This window comes from Coffea arabica, chromosome 5c (assembly GCF_036785885.1).
Source record: "Coffea arabica cultivar ET-39 chromosome 5c, Coffea Arabica ET-39 HiFi, whole genome shotgun sequence".
Taxonomy (NCBI): domain Eukaryota; kingdom Viridiplantae; phylum Streptophyta; class Magnoliopsida; order Gentianales; family Rubiaceae; genus Coffea; species Coffea arabica.
Window position 1 is genome coordinate 35,014,917 of NC_092319.1, and position 18,865 is coordinate 35,033,781.

The window sequence follows — 18,865 nt, forward strand, 5'->3', positions numbered from 1 at the left end:
AGGAGCCAAATTAGTTTTAGATAGTAGTGCCACTGCATAAATCCTTAATTGGAACTGCAAAATAAGTTCAAGTATCAAAGTAACAAAAAATAAAAGTTAGGGACAAAATTGGAAAAATTGGAGATAGATTTAATGGCTAATCTGCCACTCCATAAGACTAGCAAAATTGATGATAGTTTGACAAATTGGTTTCTGTCGTTGAGTTGGGAAAGCAAAAGGTGTAATAGCATTTATATTTTGTTTAATTTTAAACAAGCAACATTTTATGGTCAAGATGCTTAATTTTTCTGTGGCCAAGTATATAACACGTGACTCGTTTGATAAAAATAAAAAGAAAAATAAAAGGTATCATACATGAGCCGTGTTGCTCATGTCCTGTGCTACGGCAATGTTTGCAGCAGACATAGGCACATGTTGGAAAAGAACTTGGTCCATGGTTTCCAAATCCCCTCGACAGAATCATAAAGAAGCAGAAGTTGAAAGTTTTCACTCTTCGAAAAACTGAAGTCCAGCGAGACTCATACTGCTGACTCCAGAATGCTGAAAACCATGGTTAAATATCAGTTATTTTTGAAATTGCACTAACATGCAAAATCCCTTTTTCGTTGTCCGCACAATTTACTAAGGTAAATTAATTTTTTTTAAGTATGAGTGAGAGGGTTCGGTTTGAAACCTCCCACTTATACTCCCTTTTTCGCAATCATCGAACCCATTTCTCTATTACATTAATGGGCCGCTTTTTTTTAGGAATTTTGGTATTTGAGATTACAATAATTTTAATACTGTGCACTTGATCCAGTACAATGAGAATTGAAATATTGAAATCATGTTTTAAAATTTGGCCATTCATGATACTCGACTAAATTGGAAAGAATTAACCAAAATCCTCATTAATGGGCCCTCTATCCATTATTCCATTTCCCTCTCCAATTCCAAAGCAAGAATCAAGCGCCTCCTAAGTTGATTGATTCTCCATTCTGGTTCATTTTGCCAGTTGCAAAGTCTGGTTACTAAAGTACTCCAAAGCACATGTAAGGGATAAATATCTCATTCCAATGCTACAACTCCCATCTCTTTCAAAAACAAAAAGGATCACCAGCAATAAAGACAGAGTAATTGTATCAGCGGTTGAATTTTCTAGTATTCGATTACACTTTCTAGGACAAATTATACTTTACCCCCCATGATTTAGCAATTTTTCACATAACCTCCCTATAATTTCAAAAGCTGTACTTAATCCTATAATAGTTTGGATTAAAGCGTCAAAGTGACGGAAATGATCATTTGTAACTAAACCTTTTAAAATGTCAAAATTACCCTTATAAATACATGACACACTAATCCCGTATGATTTTGTGTTTTACCATATGACCCCTTTATGATTTAATACTTTATCATATAATCCCCTTATGATTTTCAAAATATACACATAATCCCCCTTGGTTGATAAATAATTTTCAACTTTGCATAAGGGTATTTTTGACATTTTAAGTGACTCAGTTACGAATGATCATTCTCATCACTTCGACACTTTAATTCAAACCATGAGGGGGTTATGTATAGCTTTTGAAACTATAGAGGGTTATGTAGGAAAATACTAAATCACATGAGGCAACTTTCTAGGCAACGAGAAGCCATGGGGAACTCATTCTTCTCCTCTTTAACTTTGATATAACAAGAACAAAGAAGGTTCAGAGATCAAACATGCACCAAGTAACAATCATAAAGTTCAAATTTCTAACATATGATTCAAATGAAAAGACTTATTGTAAAAGCTAAGGCATCAAACCAAAAAAACTACGACCAATATTAAACTCATCTAACGAGCACGATTTTTCCAAGCCCCCATTCGATCTCCAGTTCAGTTCATTCGACGACCGCATAGTTCACCAAGAGCAACCAAACTTTCATGATAAATATTAGCTTGCAGGGTGGTTGGAGACCCATGAATGTTGTATTTTGTAAGACTTCCTCGATTATCACCTAGGACAGCAGACGAAGCCAATTGTCCATTGCTCATTTCCCAAAGCTGTTTATCACTGTTCCATGAAGATAACGGGCTCTCGATTCCGGAGAGTGGTCCTATGGAAAACTTTTTAACCCAAGACTCCTGCACACCGTACTCCATCATCACCCATATGTCGAAATGCTGATCCGAAATTTGACTCCCTGTAATGTTATACCATATCATGGCAAGTGAATTGTCCAAGACAATGAGTTTCTGCATGCCATACTCTCCTTCAGTGTCTTCTACTCTATATCAGGATATTGAATTTCTCGAAATTGCTCAGTGCTCCATTCAAAAGAAAGGATCTGGAGGCCAAAACAATCAGTATTTAATGGTGTGCACCAATGGAAGCATCCATTAAATGAAACAGAGAAGCGCTCGTTATACACCATTTCCGGCAGGGTGACGTCTGGATCGAGTTCTCTCCAAGAATTAGTACTGAGACTGTATATTTCAGCTTTGCAGGAATTAGGATCGCCATTGTATTCGTCAGGAAAAATTGTTGTAAAAGTGATGATTTTGTAATCGTTACTAATTGCATCAAACCCAAACCCCAATTCACACAGCTGACTAAAATACCCTTGTGGGCAACGAAAGGGACGATCAGGGAGTGTAAGAAACTCTCGAGTTGCAGGATTGCACAAATGAATACCAGAATATTCATTACTTCTAAGACAAATTATGCCACGGCATGTGCCGACCAAAATCATATTGAGGTAAGTTGAGTACGGTACCTCAAAATCAGGGGCCACAACCTGGAGAGATAAAGATTCATCCTTTGAATGGAATGATAAAACAATTTTTCTCTCGTCCTTGATGAAGCGCTTCACCAGGATGACACCTTCCTGATCGCCGCAATTGGCTCAGCTGACATGCAAATCAGTGAAACGGGGGCTTTTGATCAAAGAGCACCAAGATTTGCTAACGCATTTGAATTGGAACAAACATTTCACGGGTAATCTCACCAAGATCTGCATCAGGATGTCCCCCGGAAGAACATCCATTTCTCTGGGTTGTTTGGTCAATAGATTGATAGCAGAGGAGCTGAAAAATAAAAATAAGGTTGCGAAGATAAGGGTTCATCAAGAGGTCTCCTCATTTGCAGCTTTCATCAAGGCTCTCCCTTCTTCAGTGGGATCATTTCCTCGCGAGTAGTGAGAAGATTTATTGAATGGATTGCTACTTACTCACTTGGGTTCATCAAGGGCACTCCTCATTTGTAGCTTTCATCAAGGGCTCTCCTTGGGCGGGTTGGGTATAACCCATTTAAATGAAAACTCAATACTAACCCGTCCAAAACCCGTCCAACCCGCCCAATTGCCAGGTATAATTCGTTTGATAAAAATAAAAAGAAAAATAAAAGGTATCATGCATGAGCCGTGTTGCTCATGTCCTGTGCTACGGCAATGTTTGCAGCAGACAAAGGCACATGTTGGAAAAGAACTTGGTCCATGGTTTCCAAATCCCCTCGACAGAATCATACAGAAGCAGAAGTCGAAAGTTTTCACTCTTCCAAAAACTGAAGTCCAGCGAGACTCATACTGCTGACTCCAGAATGCTGAAAACCAAGGTTAAATATCAGTTATTTTTGAAATTGCACTAACAGCTCGTGAGAATTAGTGAGAAGATTTATTGAATGGATCGCTACTTAGTCACTTTATAATTAATTGGGAATAGAGTGAATGGCCGAAATGATCGCTCGACTGCTCAATATAGCATCTTTTGGTTATCAAACTTTTTTTGTGACCAAAAAGGTCATTAAACTCACATAAACGTGCTAGCAGAGACCTCTTGATGAACCCTTATCTTCGCATTGATGAACCAAAATACTCTCAATTGATACTTAGAACAACTTTTTTAATGCCTGTACTTTGTCTAGGATCACAGAATGACACTAAGCATTTCAAGAGGGTATGGTATAAATGTGATTAAAAGTGGATAGTAGGACAATAATGCGGCCCCTGAAGTTTTTTTTTTTTAAGGAGAAAGTTCAGGTCCAGAACCTACTAATTTCCTCACAAAGACATATATAGATTTAGCATCCTTGGCATGCCACAGCTAAGTGAATTGGTGTTTGAATCAGGGAAAATGATTCATACGTTTGGACATGGCCCAACATTAAACAGTATTGTTTTGTCCCTTTTGCTCTGGCTTTGTATAGAGACAAGTAAGGCCTAAAAGCCGTAAGCTAAGCTTTGATAGCGGTTGGCAGGTACCCACTTGATCCCTGCTTCACAAACAATTTATGGAGGCCCATCTAATACCCTACCTTCAGGACCACTGTCCCCATCTCCATTTTGCAGATGCATATTAATTCTACTTTTTTTTTGTCATATAAGGCACAAAATCCCTCCACTCCATTTTATGGACACTTGATTTTCTTAATGATTTCTAGCTTATCTCCATCAGTAGTGGCTAAGTCAGTATCCCAAGGCTAGGGATTCAATTTTCGACACCACATCAAATATAATCATACTTTTTTAAATTTACAACTAAAAGGTGCTTATATTAAACATACTCTTTTTTTTTTTTCTATTGTGTCAATTATATCTTGGCATTTAAGTTGTTCTATAATGTAGTGGTAGTTTAGACTAGTCAAAAGAGTTTATTCTTGGATTTATATCATTAACTAGCCTTAACTAGATCGAATGCTCTTGTGAAGCGTAAGAATTAAGAATGTCAAATTTATTAAGGGAGGCCAGTCCCAACAAGAAAGAGGCGTTAAAAATTTTTTTGAGAGACCAATATAGATAAGAAAGAGAATTTCAAAAATATTGAGTGGCAAAGTTGATAAAAATAAGAATTTTAAATATTTCAGAAAATTTTCAAAATTTCTATACCTAAATCAAAATTTTCTCAAAGTTGAGGGGGGGAGGGGCAATTGCCAATCTTCATATTCATTTGGCTTCTGCCCCTGTCCCTCCTCAGCCTTAAGAAAAGAAAATTTCACAGGTAGACATAAGAACTAATCTTTTACTAGTGAAGCTAAATGCATCATGTCACGTAAGTTCTATTTAAATTTAAAAAATCTATTTTTGGCTTGCATCTAAAACTTCTAACGCAAAAAATTAATCCTAAACATAAATGCATCTTTCTTTTTGGTTCATATGCATCCAAAATCCCTTCCGGTACAGTTTCGTAATTCAGCAATCGCGCGTGACATGCGCAAATAATTAGCCTTATTTTCGTCTGTATACTTCAAGGAGACAAAAATACCACTAGCCAGATAGATGTTTGAGCGTATCCTTTTCTTCGGACATGCTAAGGAATTAGCTACTATTCGGTGGTTTTTTCAAGTGAAGTCCAGGTTTAGACACGTCATACTAAAAACGATTTACAAAAAACAAGGGGGCAATAAGAAAATTAAGCATTTATAAGTAGAATGATATCTACTAATGAGAAAAAACTATTAATTTCTTATGGATAAAAAAAAAGTCTGAAAATTTGCCGAGTTTTCAAAATTTACCTTTCAACTATTAATTTCTTTATTTTGATTCTTAATAGTTTACTGTTGATTTAAATTAACAGTTTACACCAAAGTTTATTAATAGTTTATTTGGATTCTTAATAGTTTACCGTTGATTTAATAGTTTACACCAAAGTTTCTCCAAGAAAAATAGATCGACGTTTTTGCTGGGCTGATGGTTAATTGACATATAACTATGACATCCCCAGTAAATATAAGATACCAACTTTTTGAGGGATAGATTAAACTTTTCAGCAAAGCTTAGTATTTTTTTTTTAATTATGACCAAAGCATAATATAATCATCAATAATATAATGGATTTATTTTTTATACACTAACAATGTACATACTTTCATCATAGGATAGGATGCTTGACACATAATCTAAATTTGAATTTGAAATTTAAATTTTGCATATGCATCGTGCATTCAGTCGTAATAGTGTACACACTATCAATGTATATAAGATTTACTCTAATATAATTAGTGTATGAAAATCTTGAAATTTTTTATTGAAAAAGTACGTTTTGTGAACATGTATAATATAGAGAAAAACCCAATCGCGAAAGACCCCAAGATCTAATGAGAATCCACGGCTTTTGGACCGCTGAAGATCGGACCACTTGGGCTTGGCAGGAGCGATAGACCTAATTGTTTTCATTATCCTGCTACTTCCGCACGATTCGCCTAGAACCACATTTTAGAAACCGGAATAATACAAAACTTGAATGCAAGGGGCCCGTCTAAACCTTTGAATGTTATGTTTGGCATTTCCTGAGATGGTGACACCTCACAGCCTGCAGAAAGTAAAGACACCCCAAAACCATTGGATACTCATCTTCTGTGTGCACATTGGTGATTGCCTTCTTGTTTAATACGTACATTTCTTTTCGTAATTCCTTTTTTTTTTTTTCTTCTTCCTAAGAAGAGAATCACTTTAAAAATGGTGGAGATTTGATTTGCCTGCTGGTTTCATATAAACTCAAATAAATCGAGGAACAAGTCAAGAGGGGCATTGAGGATGAGTACAATAAAACAATGCTAAAGGCAAATCAGTTATCAAGAGGGATTTAAAATTTCTTCGTGGCTGGTTAGTCAAGAACTCAAATTTGGCGCTTGACACACATAAAAAGTACTAGTATTAAAGGATGTGTTAGTAATATAGCTCTCAATTTTAGATGACTCTTTTCCTAACGAGTGCCGCGGGTGTTTGGAGTTGCGTGGGCATAGCGGGGACGCATATTTGTGTTTTCTGGTCTGTGCTTTTGGCAACCATCTGGCATTAGGTATGATACGGTGTAGAAATATTTTGCGACGAACGCGCACCGGAAATGTTGGAATGGGTGAAGGGTCAAATGGCTTGGCAATTCCTCCTCCTGAGGGGATTTATCCAGAGATTTTTAACATTTTATACGAGCCAGTTGAGTTCCTTGCTCATTCCCCTTAAAGTATAATAGTTTGCATATTGCTGTTTGTTAAAGAAAATAATAAGGAACAAATGAAACACTACGGTCAACATTGGCCTTTTTTTTTTTTTTTTTACCCAACATGTGTGATTTTTATAATACCACAAAGAAAGAAAGAATTTGTCTGTTCAAATTTCACCCCATCTCAAGGAATAGGATAGATACAGAAAGCCCCGGGCATTAACAATTATGCCAATCACGCAACGAATGTGCATCCCCTGGCCAAGTGGATGGATCAAATTGCCCTTTCTTCCCAAGTCTAGTTCCAATCAAATCTTATTCTTGCAATATATGTATGGGCCCTTACATAAATTCGTTACCGTTACCTTCATGCAGATGAATGAATATTCATTCAGCTTAAAGTGATGATATGATATTCATATTTATCCATTCATTTTGTTTGGATTGTGAGTTGCGAAATTTTTTACGTCTACCTATAAATAAATTACTGAAACATTTCTATTTTCTATCAGAAGAAGATTCATATATATGCTACGAGCATAAATTATCTTCTGGACCACAGCCATGAATTGGTGAGGCTGGAGCAAGAAATTCTTATTTTTGACCTCTTAATTAACCCTAACCCTTTTTGGCTGAGACCATTTGACAGTAGATGATGCTGCTGAAACGGTTATTTTAGCAAATGAACAATAATTTGTTTCTTCTATTAGTGAGAGCTGCATGATTAATACACCTGTCAGATATGTAAGCACCGTAAACGGACAAATTCTAAAATTTCATTGGTTGTTGAAAGCGTTCAGATGAAAGACTTGGCTAGGGTTTGGTGTAGGCCTTTAACATTATTGGTTGAATGATATTGGCTGACTTTTCTAAGCCCTATTCACACAACAATGGTGATTTTTTTTTTTTTAATTATTTTTGTTCACTTTCTTTTCTGGACTGCTGGCTACACCTATAGGTAGCTCAATTGATTATTATTATTACTACAAATATGTAGGCATTATTGTATGCAAAATTTGGGTATGGCTTAGCACGGACGTTAGGTATGATGGCAGGAATAATTTCAAGTATAGGAGGTCTAAAAACAATGACTTGTGCTGATAGATCATGGAGTTATGGGGCCGGCCGTCAAATTTGAGAAATGGAGAATGGTTGGTTGTCCAACATCTTCAAGGAATGCTTTTCTTGAGAAGCCTACTTAACATGGAAATGCTTTTCTTTTTCTTTTTGGAGTAAAGACATGGAAATGTTTATTTCTTTGTGCACTGATAGTATATACATTAATCAATCTAGATGCATATCATATATACAAAATTTGGTGTACAAATTCAAACTCAGATGACGTGATATCCGTTTAATTTTATCAGTATATATAATGACAATATAAAAAAAAATTATTTTTTCTAGTATAATAAATAAATGTGAACCGGGCAGGTTCCGGAGTTTTATGTCCGGTCGTACAAAGAGGTACCGGTGGTCGTAATTATTAAGCATGTGCATTAGACAGATGTTCTTCCTTTAACCAGCCTGAGGATATCAATTGAAGCTTCGCATTAGTGATTAACATTTTGTCTTAGTCATTTCTTAGAATCGACCCATTTGGACGGCCGGTCCCCGGACAAATTATTCACATGGGGAAAAGAAAAGAAAACGAAATGCCAACTACTCAGATTAATAACTCTGATTATTGATCTGTATTGTACCTCTACTGGAAATTGATGTGAAACGAAGTAGCAACGATCCTAATCCTTTTTCTTTTTCCCTAAAGCAAAAAGCGTAATTCTTTTTGAATCTATATTCTAAATGCCCATTTGGATTGTTGTTTTCTAAAATTTTTATAAAATATATATATATATATATATTCTAATGATTTGATACATGTAAAATAAAAAATGTATTGCAGTAATTTTTATTCCTAGCTCATGTCAATCTGGGTTGTATATGAAGATACAGTGGAATATAACTACTCATATTTTAATCTTTGTTTAGTTTACATATCTAAGAGATACCTTCAAAACAAATAGTAGAAAAATAGATACCTATGCGATGGTTTTGATTTCCATATATTAAGTGACACAGGCGCTATAACTATAAGGCCCCATATTATATATAGCTGTTAGATGTTTACTTGCTTAGAACTTATTCCTCTCTGGACGTATTTCAACTTTTAAATTCTAGAAATACACCTACTTTTTTGACTTGAACCTGTCTTTTATTGAAAATTATGTGATGTACGTCTTATCTATAGATTTCAGCCATTAAGTTTATCATCAAGCTTTACCTTTGCCGTTAAGAATCTTCTTTGCAGTTTGCAAGAGGTCTCTTCATTTGCAGCTTTCATCAAGGCTCTCCTTTCTTCAGTGGGATCATTTCCTCGCGAGTAGTGAGAAGATTTATTGAATGGATTGCTACTTACTCACTTGGGTCCATCAAGGGCACTCCTCATTTGTAGCTTTCATCAAGGGCTCTCCTTGCTTTAGTGGGATCACTTTCTCACAGCTCGCGAGAAGTAGTGAGAAGATTAATTGAATGGATCGCTACTTAGTCACTTTATGATTAATTGGGAACAGAGTGAATGGCCGGAATGATCGCTCAACTACTCAAAATAGCATCCTTTGGTGATCAAACTTTTTTTTAGTGATAAATCATCTGGTTACAAGGCATAAACGTGCTAGCAGAGTCATTTTACCGAATTTTAGTGATAAATCATCTGGTTACAAGGCATTCACTCATGCAGGAATATTTTTTAGGGGGCAAAAATGTCCAACAAAATATGGCAAATCTGTTTCTTCCTTGTAAGTCATGCCTTTAGATCTACAAGTTCATTGATTCCTTCTTTCATCTATGCAAGGACAAATCTTCTTTCATTTTTTTCCAGTTTTCCATTTCCTTCCATTTCAGCCATTCACTCTTTCTCTTTTCTTCAGCTGCTCGTTCTGAGATTAGAATTCAACTCCCCCCACACAAAGAAAGAAAAGAAAAAGAAAAAAAAAAATAGAGAGAGATGTAAAGAGAGAATGGCAGTGGCGACTAAGGAAGCAATCGAAGATGTAGTGAAGCAAGTGGTAAGTGAAGACGATGACGAACGTGATACTTCGCAAATCGTTATGCAGATATACTTCCTCCAAGAATGGAAGATCGTTAAGTCCCTCCTCGACAACATCGTTGCTGCCGGATGCGTCTCCGAATTCTCCTCTGGTCGCAAGATCTGATCCACTGTAAATGCTCACCGTCACCTCACACTCATCCACACACTTGATTCATATTGGTAGCATCGAATTAGAATTTTTTTGGACGGAATCAGCTGAAGTATTCAAAGACAATCTGAAGCGGGAAATGGCTGCAAAATGTTTCTTTTTTGGTTTCGCAATTATTGGGATAATAACTTGGGGCAATAAAGTTGGAATCTTTCGCTGAGATTCTCTAATGGAATGATTGTTATTAGTACAATGATTATTACTTGGGCAAAATATGTAAGATTTGAAAATGTAGATTAACACTTGTCGAAATAGCTCCTGCTATCCTAGTTGGATGGAGAGTCAAGCGCTGCTCTCTAATTGTTAACCAGTGAATGACTAGTATACATAAGCTACTTATGCACGTCTATCCTTCTTACAGCTTGTTCTAAATTTGCCTAAAATTAGAAACTTTGGGCTCTGCATTTGTATTGGTTGAAATCTTAGGGTCTAGTTTTGCACATCAACTAAACATTGGGATAAAAAATGTAGTTCTCTCTTATATTTAGGCCAAATAGATGAATAGAATATCATAAAGAGTTGGGCCTTGATTTTTTTCTCCTTTTTTTTCTCTTCTCAAAAGAAGCCGATAATAAACACGGGTTTTATGCTAAATTGTAATTGTTTTAATCTTAAATGTAAAGGCTGAAATGCAAATTGGTATTTGAGTAATTTCTTTTAGATCAATTATCTTTTATTAAAAAAAAATCTCTTATATATGTTTGTTGATAAATGAATTGGTATTTTAGTGAATGTTTTTTTTTGATTTGGATAGATCATCTTTAACATGAAAACTACTTTATATGCAATACCACTTTTTGTTTTTAATAATGGCAAACCTTGTAGATGGGCTTGAGATGTCAAACCAAATTTCACTAAGATAATATAGGGAGGCATGTACCTAACCTCTTGGAAATCACATTTGAATGTAGAAGTAACAAAACATAAACAATGGTTACTACTCCCTTCCAAGCTAATTGAGGATTACAAAAATCAAGGGATTCTATCTAAATTTAGCATGCTGCTAACCAACTTTGTAAATTGATAAGATTGTACGTTTTACCTGTCTGGATAGAGCTAGTTAGATTTGCCAAAGCATCTGCCACAAAATTTGTTAATCTTAACGTTGCGTATAATCCCCACCCCTTCTGAAGGTCCTGGATTACCCAAAGAAGATCCGTCTACATTCAGCTTTAGAGCGTGAATTATTTATTGTGCATGTTATTTCCAGAACGATCTAAATTGGTTAACAAGGGAGGAACAGTTGATGCGCATAAGTGCTCCATTGAGTTCAATCTAAACGCAGTGTAAACTGACTACATCTCATAGAACTATAAAAGTCTCCCTTTTTTTTAACAACTTTTGGGTGCAATTGTTCCGCACACATTGTTTGTCACCCCAAACCTAAAAATTTGTTTCAAGGCATGGTCATAAAGATGAATGTCAGCAGAAACTTATACTTAAGCAACGGAAACAAACTAAATTTAATGATTGAATTAGTTTAATGCTTCAGTTTGAAAAGTAAATGCTGACAATGAATGAAATCCGACAGCGAGTCAATAATACCATAATAGCTCTCTTGTAATGTTGTAACTTTTACTTGTCTTCATTATTCTTGTTTCACACACTTCATCTCAGAATTCATTTGATTTATTACATGATCTTCCATCACAATAACGATGTTCAATGCCATTTTTAAATCAGAAGTACTAAAGTGTGGTGGAAATGGTGAGATGATTTATGCAGGGAAACTTATGGTGCCGGTGCCACAACTCCCAGTTTGACGGGGAGGAGTCACACACATCAAATCTGGCACATGGTTACTGATAGCTCTGTAAATAGTAGAATTTACCGACCTTACGGTAGGATTGCTGCCGGGAGATATGTTGCCTGTGGCAAGATAGTTCAAAATATTATGTCCTTGACTGAGCTGAATAGTCCTGCTGAAGTATGTAGCTTGGGGATACATGTTTTCCGAGCACGTCCCATGCTTTGTCCATTCATGTTCCCAAAATGATTGAAACCTCGGCTGTTGAAAATTTTGCATAGTTGGCGATGGTTTGGCGAGGTCTGGCCACCGTAAGTTTCTATTGTTCCAATCCTGGAAATTCTGCTTACAAGAATGATCATTACATTAGTGAACCTGTGTAAGTGCATATTTCATGTTCAAGACATAAGAAAGCCCTGTAGAAATTACCTGTAGTGGAGTATATGCAGATTTTGTGCAATTTTGCAAAATTTTGGTGAAGTTGCCCGGCCAAAGACCATGGACTGTGAAAACGGTTGGTAGAGGGTTTCTTTGACATCTGCTTGGATTAGCTGGATTAACAGTACAATAGCCTTTCGGCCATTGTTGCACAAAAGTAAGGTACTGAAAGCTTGAGTTGATTGTCAGGGGGCAAAGCATGAGAATCAAAAGGACAAGTTTAAACACTATGCCCATCATCCCAACGACAGTATAGCGATTGGCACATAAAAATTTTGGTTGTGGAGAGTGGAAGACTATACTTCTATTAGGGATAACCGGGCCTATTTATAGAACTGCTGATTAAATTTTACTCCCTCTGTCCCACTTTGTTGGGTTTATTTTATTTTTCATTCTTCTAAATTATTATCCACTATTCAATTGAAGAATGTAGTTAACTTATAATTTTCTCTAAAATATTTATTTTTAATGTAAGTTGTTATTGAGTATAACCAAACTTATTTAATGTAAAGCTAATTAATCATACTCCATTTAATGTAAGGGAATTTTAGAAAGATAATATGCTAGATTTATTCTTCCAACAAAATTAATTAACTTTTCTTAAATTGTGTGGAAGAACAAACCAAACCTATAAAGTTCGAAAGCAGTACTAAATCTGTTAATGTTATTGGTCCATAGGGTCATACTATTGGGGAGGGATTTCTATGGCATAAATTGACACGAGAAAGGAAAAAATATGAACAAGAAAAGCCATTAAACCATATATCAACTGTTTGCAAACATGTATTTGATACTCAAGAAATTTTAATGACTAATCTGCCATTCCATAAGACTGGAAAAATTGGAGATAGTTTGATAAACTGATTTCTATTGTTAAGTTGGGAAAGTAAAAGGTGTAATTGCATTAGTATTTTATTTAATTTTAAACAAGCAACATTTTATGGTAAACATGTTTACTTTTTCTGTGGTCAAGTATGCAACATGTGACTAAGGTTTGCAATACAAAAGAGCAAATACACCCCTAAATTTGGGATAGGTGTCACTATAACAAGGGACAATCAAAGCATGATACGAGGGTGGACGTTGCAAGAACGAAGTTCTGGACACCAGGTCCTGGATGAGCTCATAGCTATCAAACTATTGATGAGTAAAGCTGCTGTCCAGAAGTTGGAGAAGATTGAAGTGCAAATCCAGAACAAGGTAACGTTTACTCTCCTCAAGCAAAGGAAATCTCAGGAAATGCGAATGCTCACCTTGATGGAGGATATCTATAGTCTTAAGTCCTTGTTTCGTATGTGCTCCTTTTGTTTAATTAATAGGAATCTTAACCATATAACTCATAGGATAAGCGTGCAAGCGCTAGACTTTGTTGTAGATCAGGAATTTTGGATTCCTCAGTGTTAGTATGCACTGGTTGTAAAGTTCGATCAAATCTTTACTTGAAACTGTAAAGGTTCTTTTCATCTATAAAATCACATATCGTTTCGACAAAAAAAAAAAAGTATGCAACATGTGACTTGTTTGATTAAAACAAAAAGGGAAAAAATGGTACCATACATGAGCCATGTTGCTCATGTGCTAAGCTGCAATGTCTGCTTTAGCACCCAAGAACTTATACGTTAGAGCATCAAACAATTTACAACTCCTGTAAATCATTCATATTCCGGCTGAAGTTTAGGCAATCTATTCCTAAATGTTTGACACAATTAGGACCATTAACCAAATATGAGTAGAATTCATCAATTAACACAATATTTGGCTAAGATCAAGGGACAAATAATTATAAATTTAGCAATAAATTGCAACCTATCAAAATTCGTTCTCCATAATTTCACAAAAAAAAAAAATAAAAAAAATCCACACTCCAAAAGAAAAGAAACGCATGAGACTGGGATCGAAAAATAAAAGGCTCCGTGCCTCATATTTGTTTAATGCGAGGTATGAAGTAATTCTTTTTTTTTTCTTTTGCAGATTGGAAATTTAATGGGACATTGCATTGGTGGAATTCTACACTTAAAACACCCTTTTTGCAGAAATTTTTTAAAATTCATCATCAACTTGGAAATTTCTCTCTTATTCAGTTAAGAAATAGGATGAACAGTGACATGTTTAGTCTTTAATAGCATTGTGTATTTGTATTTGGGTTGGTATTTTCATAAGAACCACTGTAATTTGTAGCAATTTGAGATTTTTGTGACTGAGGTAAAGTTCGAAAATAGTACTGAATCTGTTGATGTTATTGGTCCACAAGGTAATATTATATGGGAGAGATTTCTATGGCATGAATTGATAGGAGAAAGGAAAAAATGAAAAAGAAAAACAATTAAACCATATATCAACTATATGCAGACACACAATCGATAGTCAAGAAATTTTAATGGCTAATCCGCCATTCCGTAGGACCGGCAAAATTGGTGATAGTTTGATAAATTGGTTTGGGTAAATAGCCAATTTCGTATATAAACTTTTGTACCAGTGCAAATGTAGTTCCTAACTTTTATTTCTAACTAATTTGATATGTGAACCTATTTTGTGGTTCCACATAAGGACCTCTGTGGCAGCACTAATCAAATTGATCAACTAAATAGGGGTATTTTGAAAATATCGCACGAGGATGTAATAAATCAAGTAAATCATATAAAAAAAATTACAAGATTAAATTTTCAAAAAGTGATAGGGTGTTAATTGTTAGCAATTTTATTGTTAATTTTCCTTTTTATCCTTGCCAAATATTGTTTTAATTATTAATATTTACTTATATTTGGCATTGGACCCAATTTCAGGGATTGAAACAAAAAATTACAAAAAAGGAGGGACTTTTGGAGATAATTGAGACTTCAAATAAGCCACAGACTTGGCCCACATGGTGATATACGCGGACTGCATTTCTTCTGCTAATTGGGAGTGTCTTGAGTACTTAAGAGTCCTAAGAGCAATGAAAGACGAAAAAGAGGAGGAGACATCAAGAGGCCTTGCCTTTTGTACTTTGATTTGGAATCTGCGGCGGGGACCACGGAAAAGCATTAGTCATTGGACTTTTGAAGGAAAGAAACGTAGGAAGCTTTGAGAGTTGTTTTTGTTCTTTATTTGTGGGGACCACTGGATAGATAGCTTGGGTCATCTTCCTTTTGGCTATAAAAAGACAATTGTAAGAAAGGCTACCGGAGACAGCTTTTAGCATAGTTTTAGATTTTCTTTTCTTAGCTCTTTCACATGGTTGTTCTCCATTAATGGAGGACTAACCTCTTAATTCTAGTCAAGGGGACAACTGAAGACTTGGTTCAACAATTACTGTGAGATCGAATCTGTTTTAATTATTTTCTTCATTTATTGGTATTTATATGTTCCTTGATTTTAATTCCTATGGCCTTGTGTATGATTGATTAGTGCGCAATAATTAATTATCCATATAGGCTATTTTTGCTAAATAGGGGTAATTGAATCCGTAATTGTTCGTTATCTCTACCTCAGTAGCAACTGGCGTAATTGGGTTTATGTCAGGGGAGCATATGATCTAGTTTAAACAAACCCTCGTAGCGTGTTTGTTAGTTAGGATTGGGCCTTTCTAATTATTAATGCAATCTAGAAATTAAATCCTACGGTCGTACCTAGGGTTGTTTTTGGGTTAGAGAAATAGTTAACGGTCGTACCTTAACTATCGAGAAATTAAGGAAAGGTTGGTTGTTTATCGCGTGCATGACAACTATAACTGGTCTATTAATAAATGTGGAATTATCTGTGAATCAATGATCAGTGCCTGAACCATTTCTGAAGTGTACCCTTGGCTAGAGTTTTCCCTTAATTATTTCTCTTAATCAATTATTTTCTGCAGTTAATTTATTTAGTTAGCATTTAATCCAAAACCCCCCATACTTTGAACTCTAGAAGAAACGAATTATCCCCAATCCCTGTGGATTCGACCCTACTCACCGCTATATACAAAATCTGTATTTTTCTCGAGTAGGTATTTATTATTGTACAGGTTCGGCACTTGTCAATTTTTGGCGCCGTTGCAGGGGACTGGTGTCAGATTAATTTGTTTCCTTTTGAGTTCACCTTGTTTTCATTTTTAATTTATTTTTCACTTTTTTTTATATAGTTTATGGCTGCTAACATTCCATATTTTGATGATAGACTGGACTTTGTTCCTGAATGGGGTTATGAGACTCATGTTTTTCCTAATGATCAATGGGCTGTTGCAAATTGTGGAACTTATTTTGACTCAGGTTATTCAACTGACACATGCCCCGTATTTCAAGATAATTTAAGTTCTCCACTTGATACTTTTGGAGATTTTCCACCCCAATATCAAACGCAGTATGACCCTTATTCAAACGGGTATGATCAAGAATGGTGGGATAATTCCAATTTTAATTATGCGACGGGGCCAATGGATTTTCAATAGCAAGAGTCTCAGCAATCATCCTCCGTGTCAAGTATGTCTCTTGAAGAAATGATAGGTTTACTAATTGCTAATTCAAATCGATTTCATCAGGAGACACAAGCGAGCCTAAATCGATATCATCAGAAGACACAAGCGAGCTGTCGCGACCTGGCAGATCAATTGCGTCAATTGACATCCAAGATAGAGCGATTAGCTTCTCACCTTGAAGAATTGCCCTCACAAACCAATATCAATCTTGAAGGAGATGAGAGTGCAATTATCCGGTCAAATGACATGGAACTGCAAGAGTTTCAAGGAAACGGATTTAAAGATGCAGTTGAAAAGGAAGTTGAAGTGCAAAAAATGAGACTCCAGGATCAACTCATTCAAGTGGATGAATCCAATGAACAATCTCCAAATGCGGTGACATCCCCTCCACTCCTTCATCACTATTCTCCTAACTCTTACTCTTCAATTCCTGTTAATGAAATTGACTTTATTATACCAGACAATTTTGAATTTCATGACAGGAATAAATTAAGAGTGGCGATGGCAAGATATCTTGTGCCAATAAATGCAAGTGAGGGAGGAGTGAATGGAGAATGCAAATTATCATCGACTCGTTTGGCGCCATTTACTAGTCCATGGAAGCCCGTAACTCGTATGCCCAAAGATTATTCTATCTACGAGGGCTATCAGGACTATGTAGAGGATGAAGCAATGAGACGAGCCACAAGATTTTATCCTCCATGAAAAAAACATAATAATGTCTAGCCAAAGACATTAAAGAAAGACGCTCATTGGGAGGCAACCCAATTGTTTCTTTTAGTTGTTTGTTGGTTTCGTGTCATAGTTTAAATCTGTTTTCCTTTAATTTTACTGATTTTGGGTGTTAGTTTTCGTTTTTGCTGCTTTATAGGTGTCATTCAGTTTTGACGTGCCCGCGTGGTGATGTGCAGGAAGCTCACGACCTGAACTTCTGGGAGCTCTCTTGCCCTCTTGACGTGCCCGCGTGGTGACGTGCAGAGAGCTCACGATCAGAAACTTCTGGGAGCTCTCTTGCTCTCTTGACGTGCCCGCGTCACGTTCACGGGAAAGGTAAGGATTCAAAAAAAAAAAAAGAGAAAAAAAAAGAAGAAAAATTTTTATTTAAAAAATCGAAATCAATTTTTTCAAAAAAAAAAAAAAAAGAAGGGAAATTATTTCCGTGGCTCAAAGAGCCTCATAAATGGATGAAAAGAAAGGAAACATTTTTGCAAAAAAAAAAAAAAAAAACAGCAATTTCTCTTTTTTTCTTTTCCTTCTTTTCTTTTCTTTCTTTTCTTTCTTTCTTTCTTCTTCTTTCTTTCTCTTTTCTTTCTTTCTTCTCCTCTGCTTCCCTCTGCGCACGCCGCCTCCCATTCCAGCCCCACCTCACTCCGCCTGCGCGCCGCCACCAGCCTTCACACGCACACCCACGGTCTGCCCACGCCGTCGCTGTCTAGTCCCCTCGCACAGCCGCGGCTCGCCTCACTACCAGCTCGCCCACGCGGCCCTCCCTCCACCTCGCCGCTGCAGTCCGCAGCTTCGTCCTCTCCCACAGCTTGAGGACAGCTCCACCAGTTCGAGCGCCGCCAGGAGCTGCCGCGAGTTTGCTCGTCCGCCACCAGTTCGCCGCTGCAGTCCGCCTCTTCCTCCACTCTCACCGTCCTCGCGCGCCTCTCGCCGCTGACCAGCCGCCCTCCACCAGCGGCTGCAACCTCGCGTCTGAAGCCTCAGCCACTAGATCTTCCTCTCTCCCTCGCGCGGCCTTCTCCCTTTCCCTGCTCCACCTCCTCGAGCTCCACTACTGTCGGCCATCTCCTCCACTTCACCCACTACCGTCGAGCTCCCCTGCCCAGCCGCGCACCACCACGCAACCTCCTCCAGTTCACCACCCTCTCAGCCGCCTGCCTACACTCTCCTCCCCGCCGTCGCCGCTTCCATCACCCACTGCCACCAACGACACCATTGGGCAGTGGGCAGGTATCTTTGAGTCCCCCTGTTCCCAAGTTGCTTTTTAGTCTACTGCATTTTTAATGTCAATTTTTGGGCTCCATTGACGGCTCTGTGGTTTATGTGCTCCGTGAGACATTTCAATAGCCGTTGTGTGCTTCCTT

General features: G+C 36.9%; 1 protein-coding gene and 1 non-coding gene across 2 annotated transcripts; both read right to left on the reverse strand.

Annotated features, from left to right (window-relative positions):
• Positions 1 to 1,690: 1,690 nt before the first annotated feature.
• LOC113689853 (uncharacterized) lies at positions 1,691 to 2,871 on the reverse strand. The gene is made up of 2 exons (XR_011815075.1): positions 2,743 to 2,871; positions 1,691 to 2,313 (listed from the first exon to the last, which is right to left on the reverse strand). It is a non-coding gene; the product is annotated as an uncharacterized protein (transcript).
• Positions 2,872 to 11,697: 8,826 nt separating this feature from the next.
• LOC113689854 (ribonuclease S-2) lies at positions 11,698 to 12,583 on the reverse strand. Its single transcript, XM_027207646.2, has 2 exons — positions 12,335 to 12,583; positions 11,698 to 12,247 (listed from the first exon to the last, which is right to left on the reverse strand). The coding sequence occupies exons 1-2, from the start codon at positions 12,581 to 12,583 to the stop codon at positions 11,876 to 11,878; spliced, it is 621 nt and encodes a 206-aa protein (XP_027063447.2). The 3' UTR covers positions 11,698 to 11,875.
• Positions 12,584 to 18,865: the final 6,282 nt, after the last annotated feature.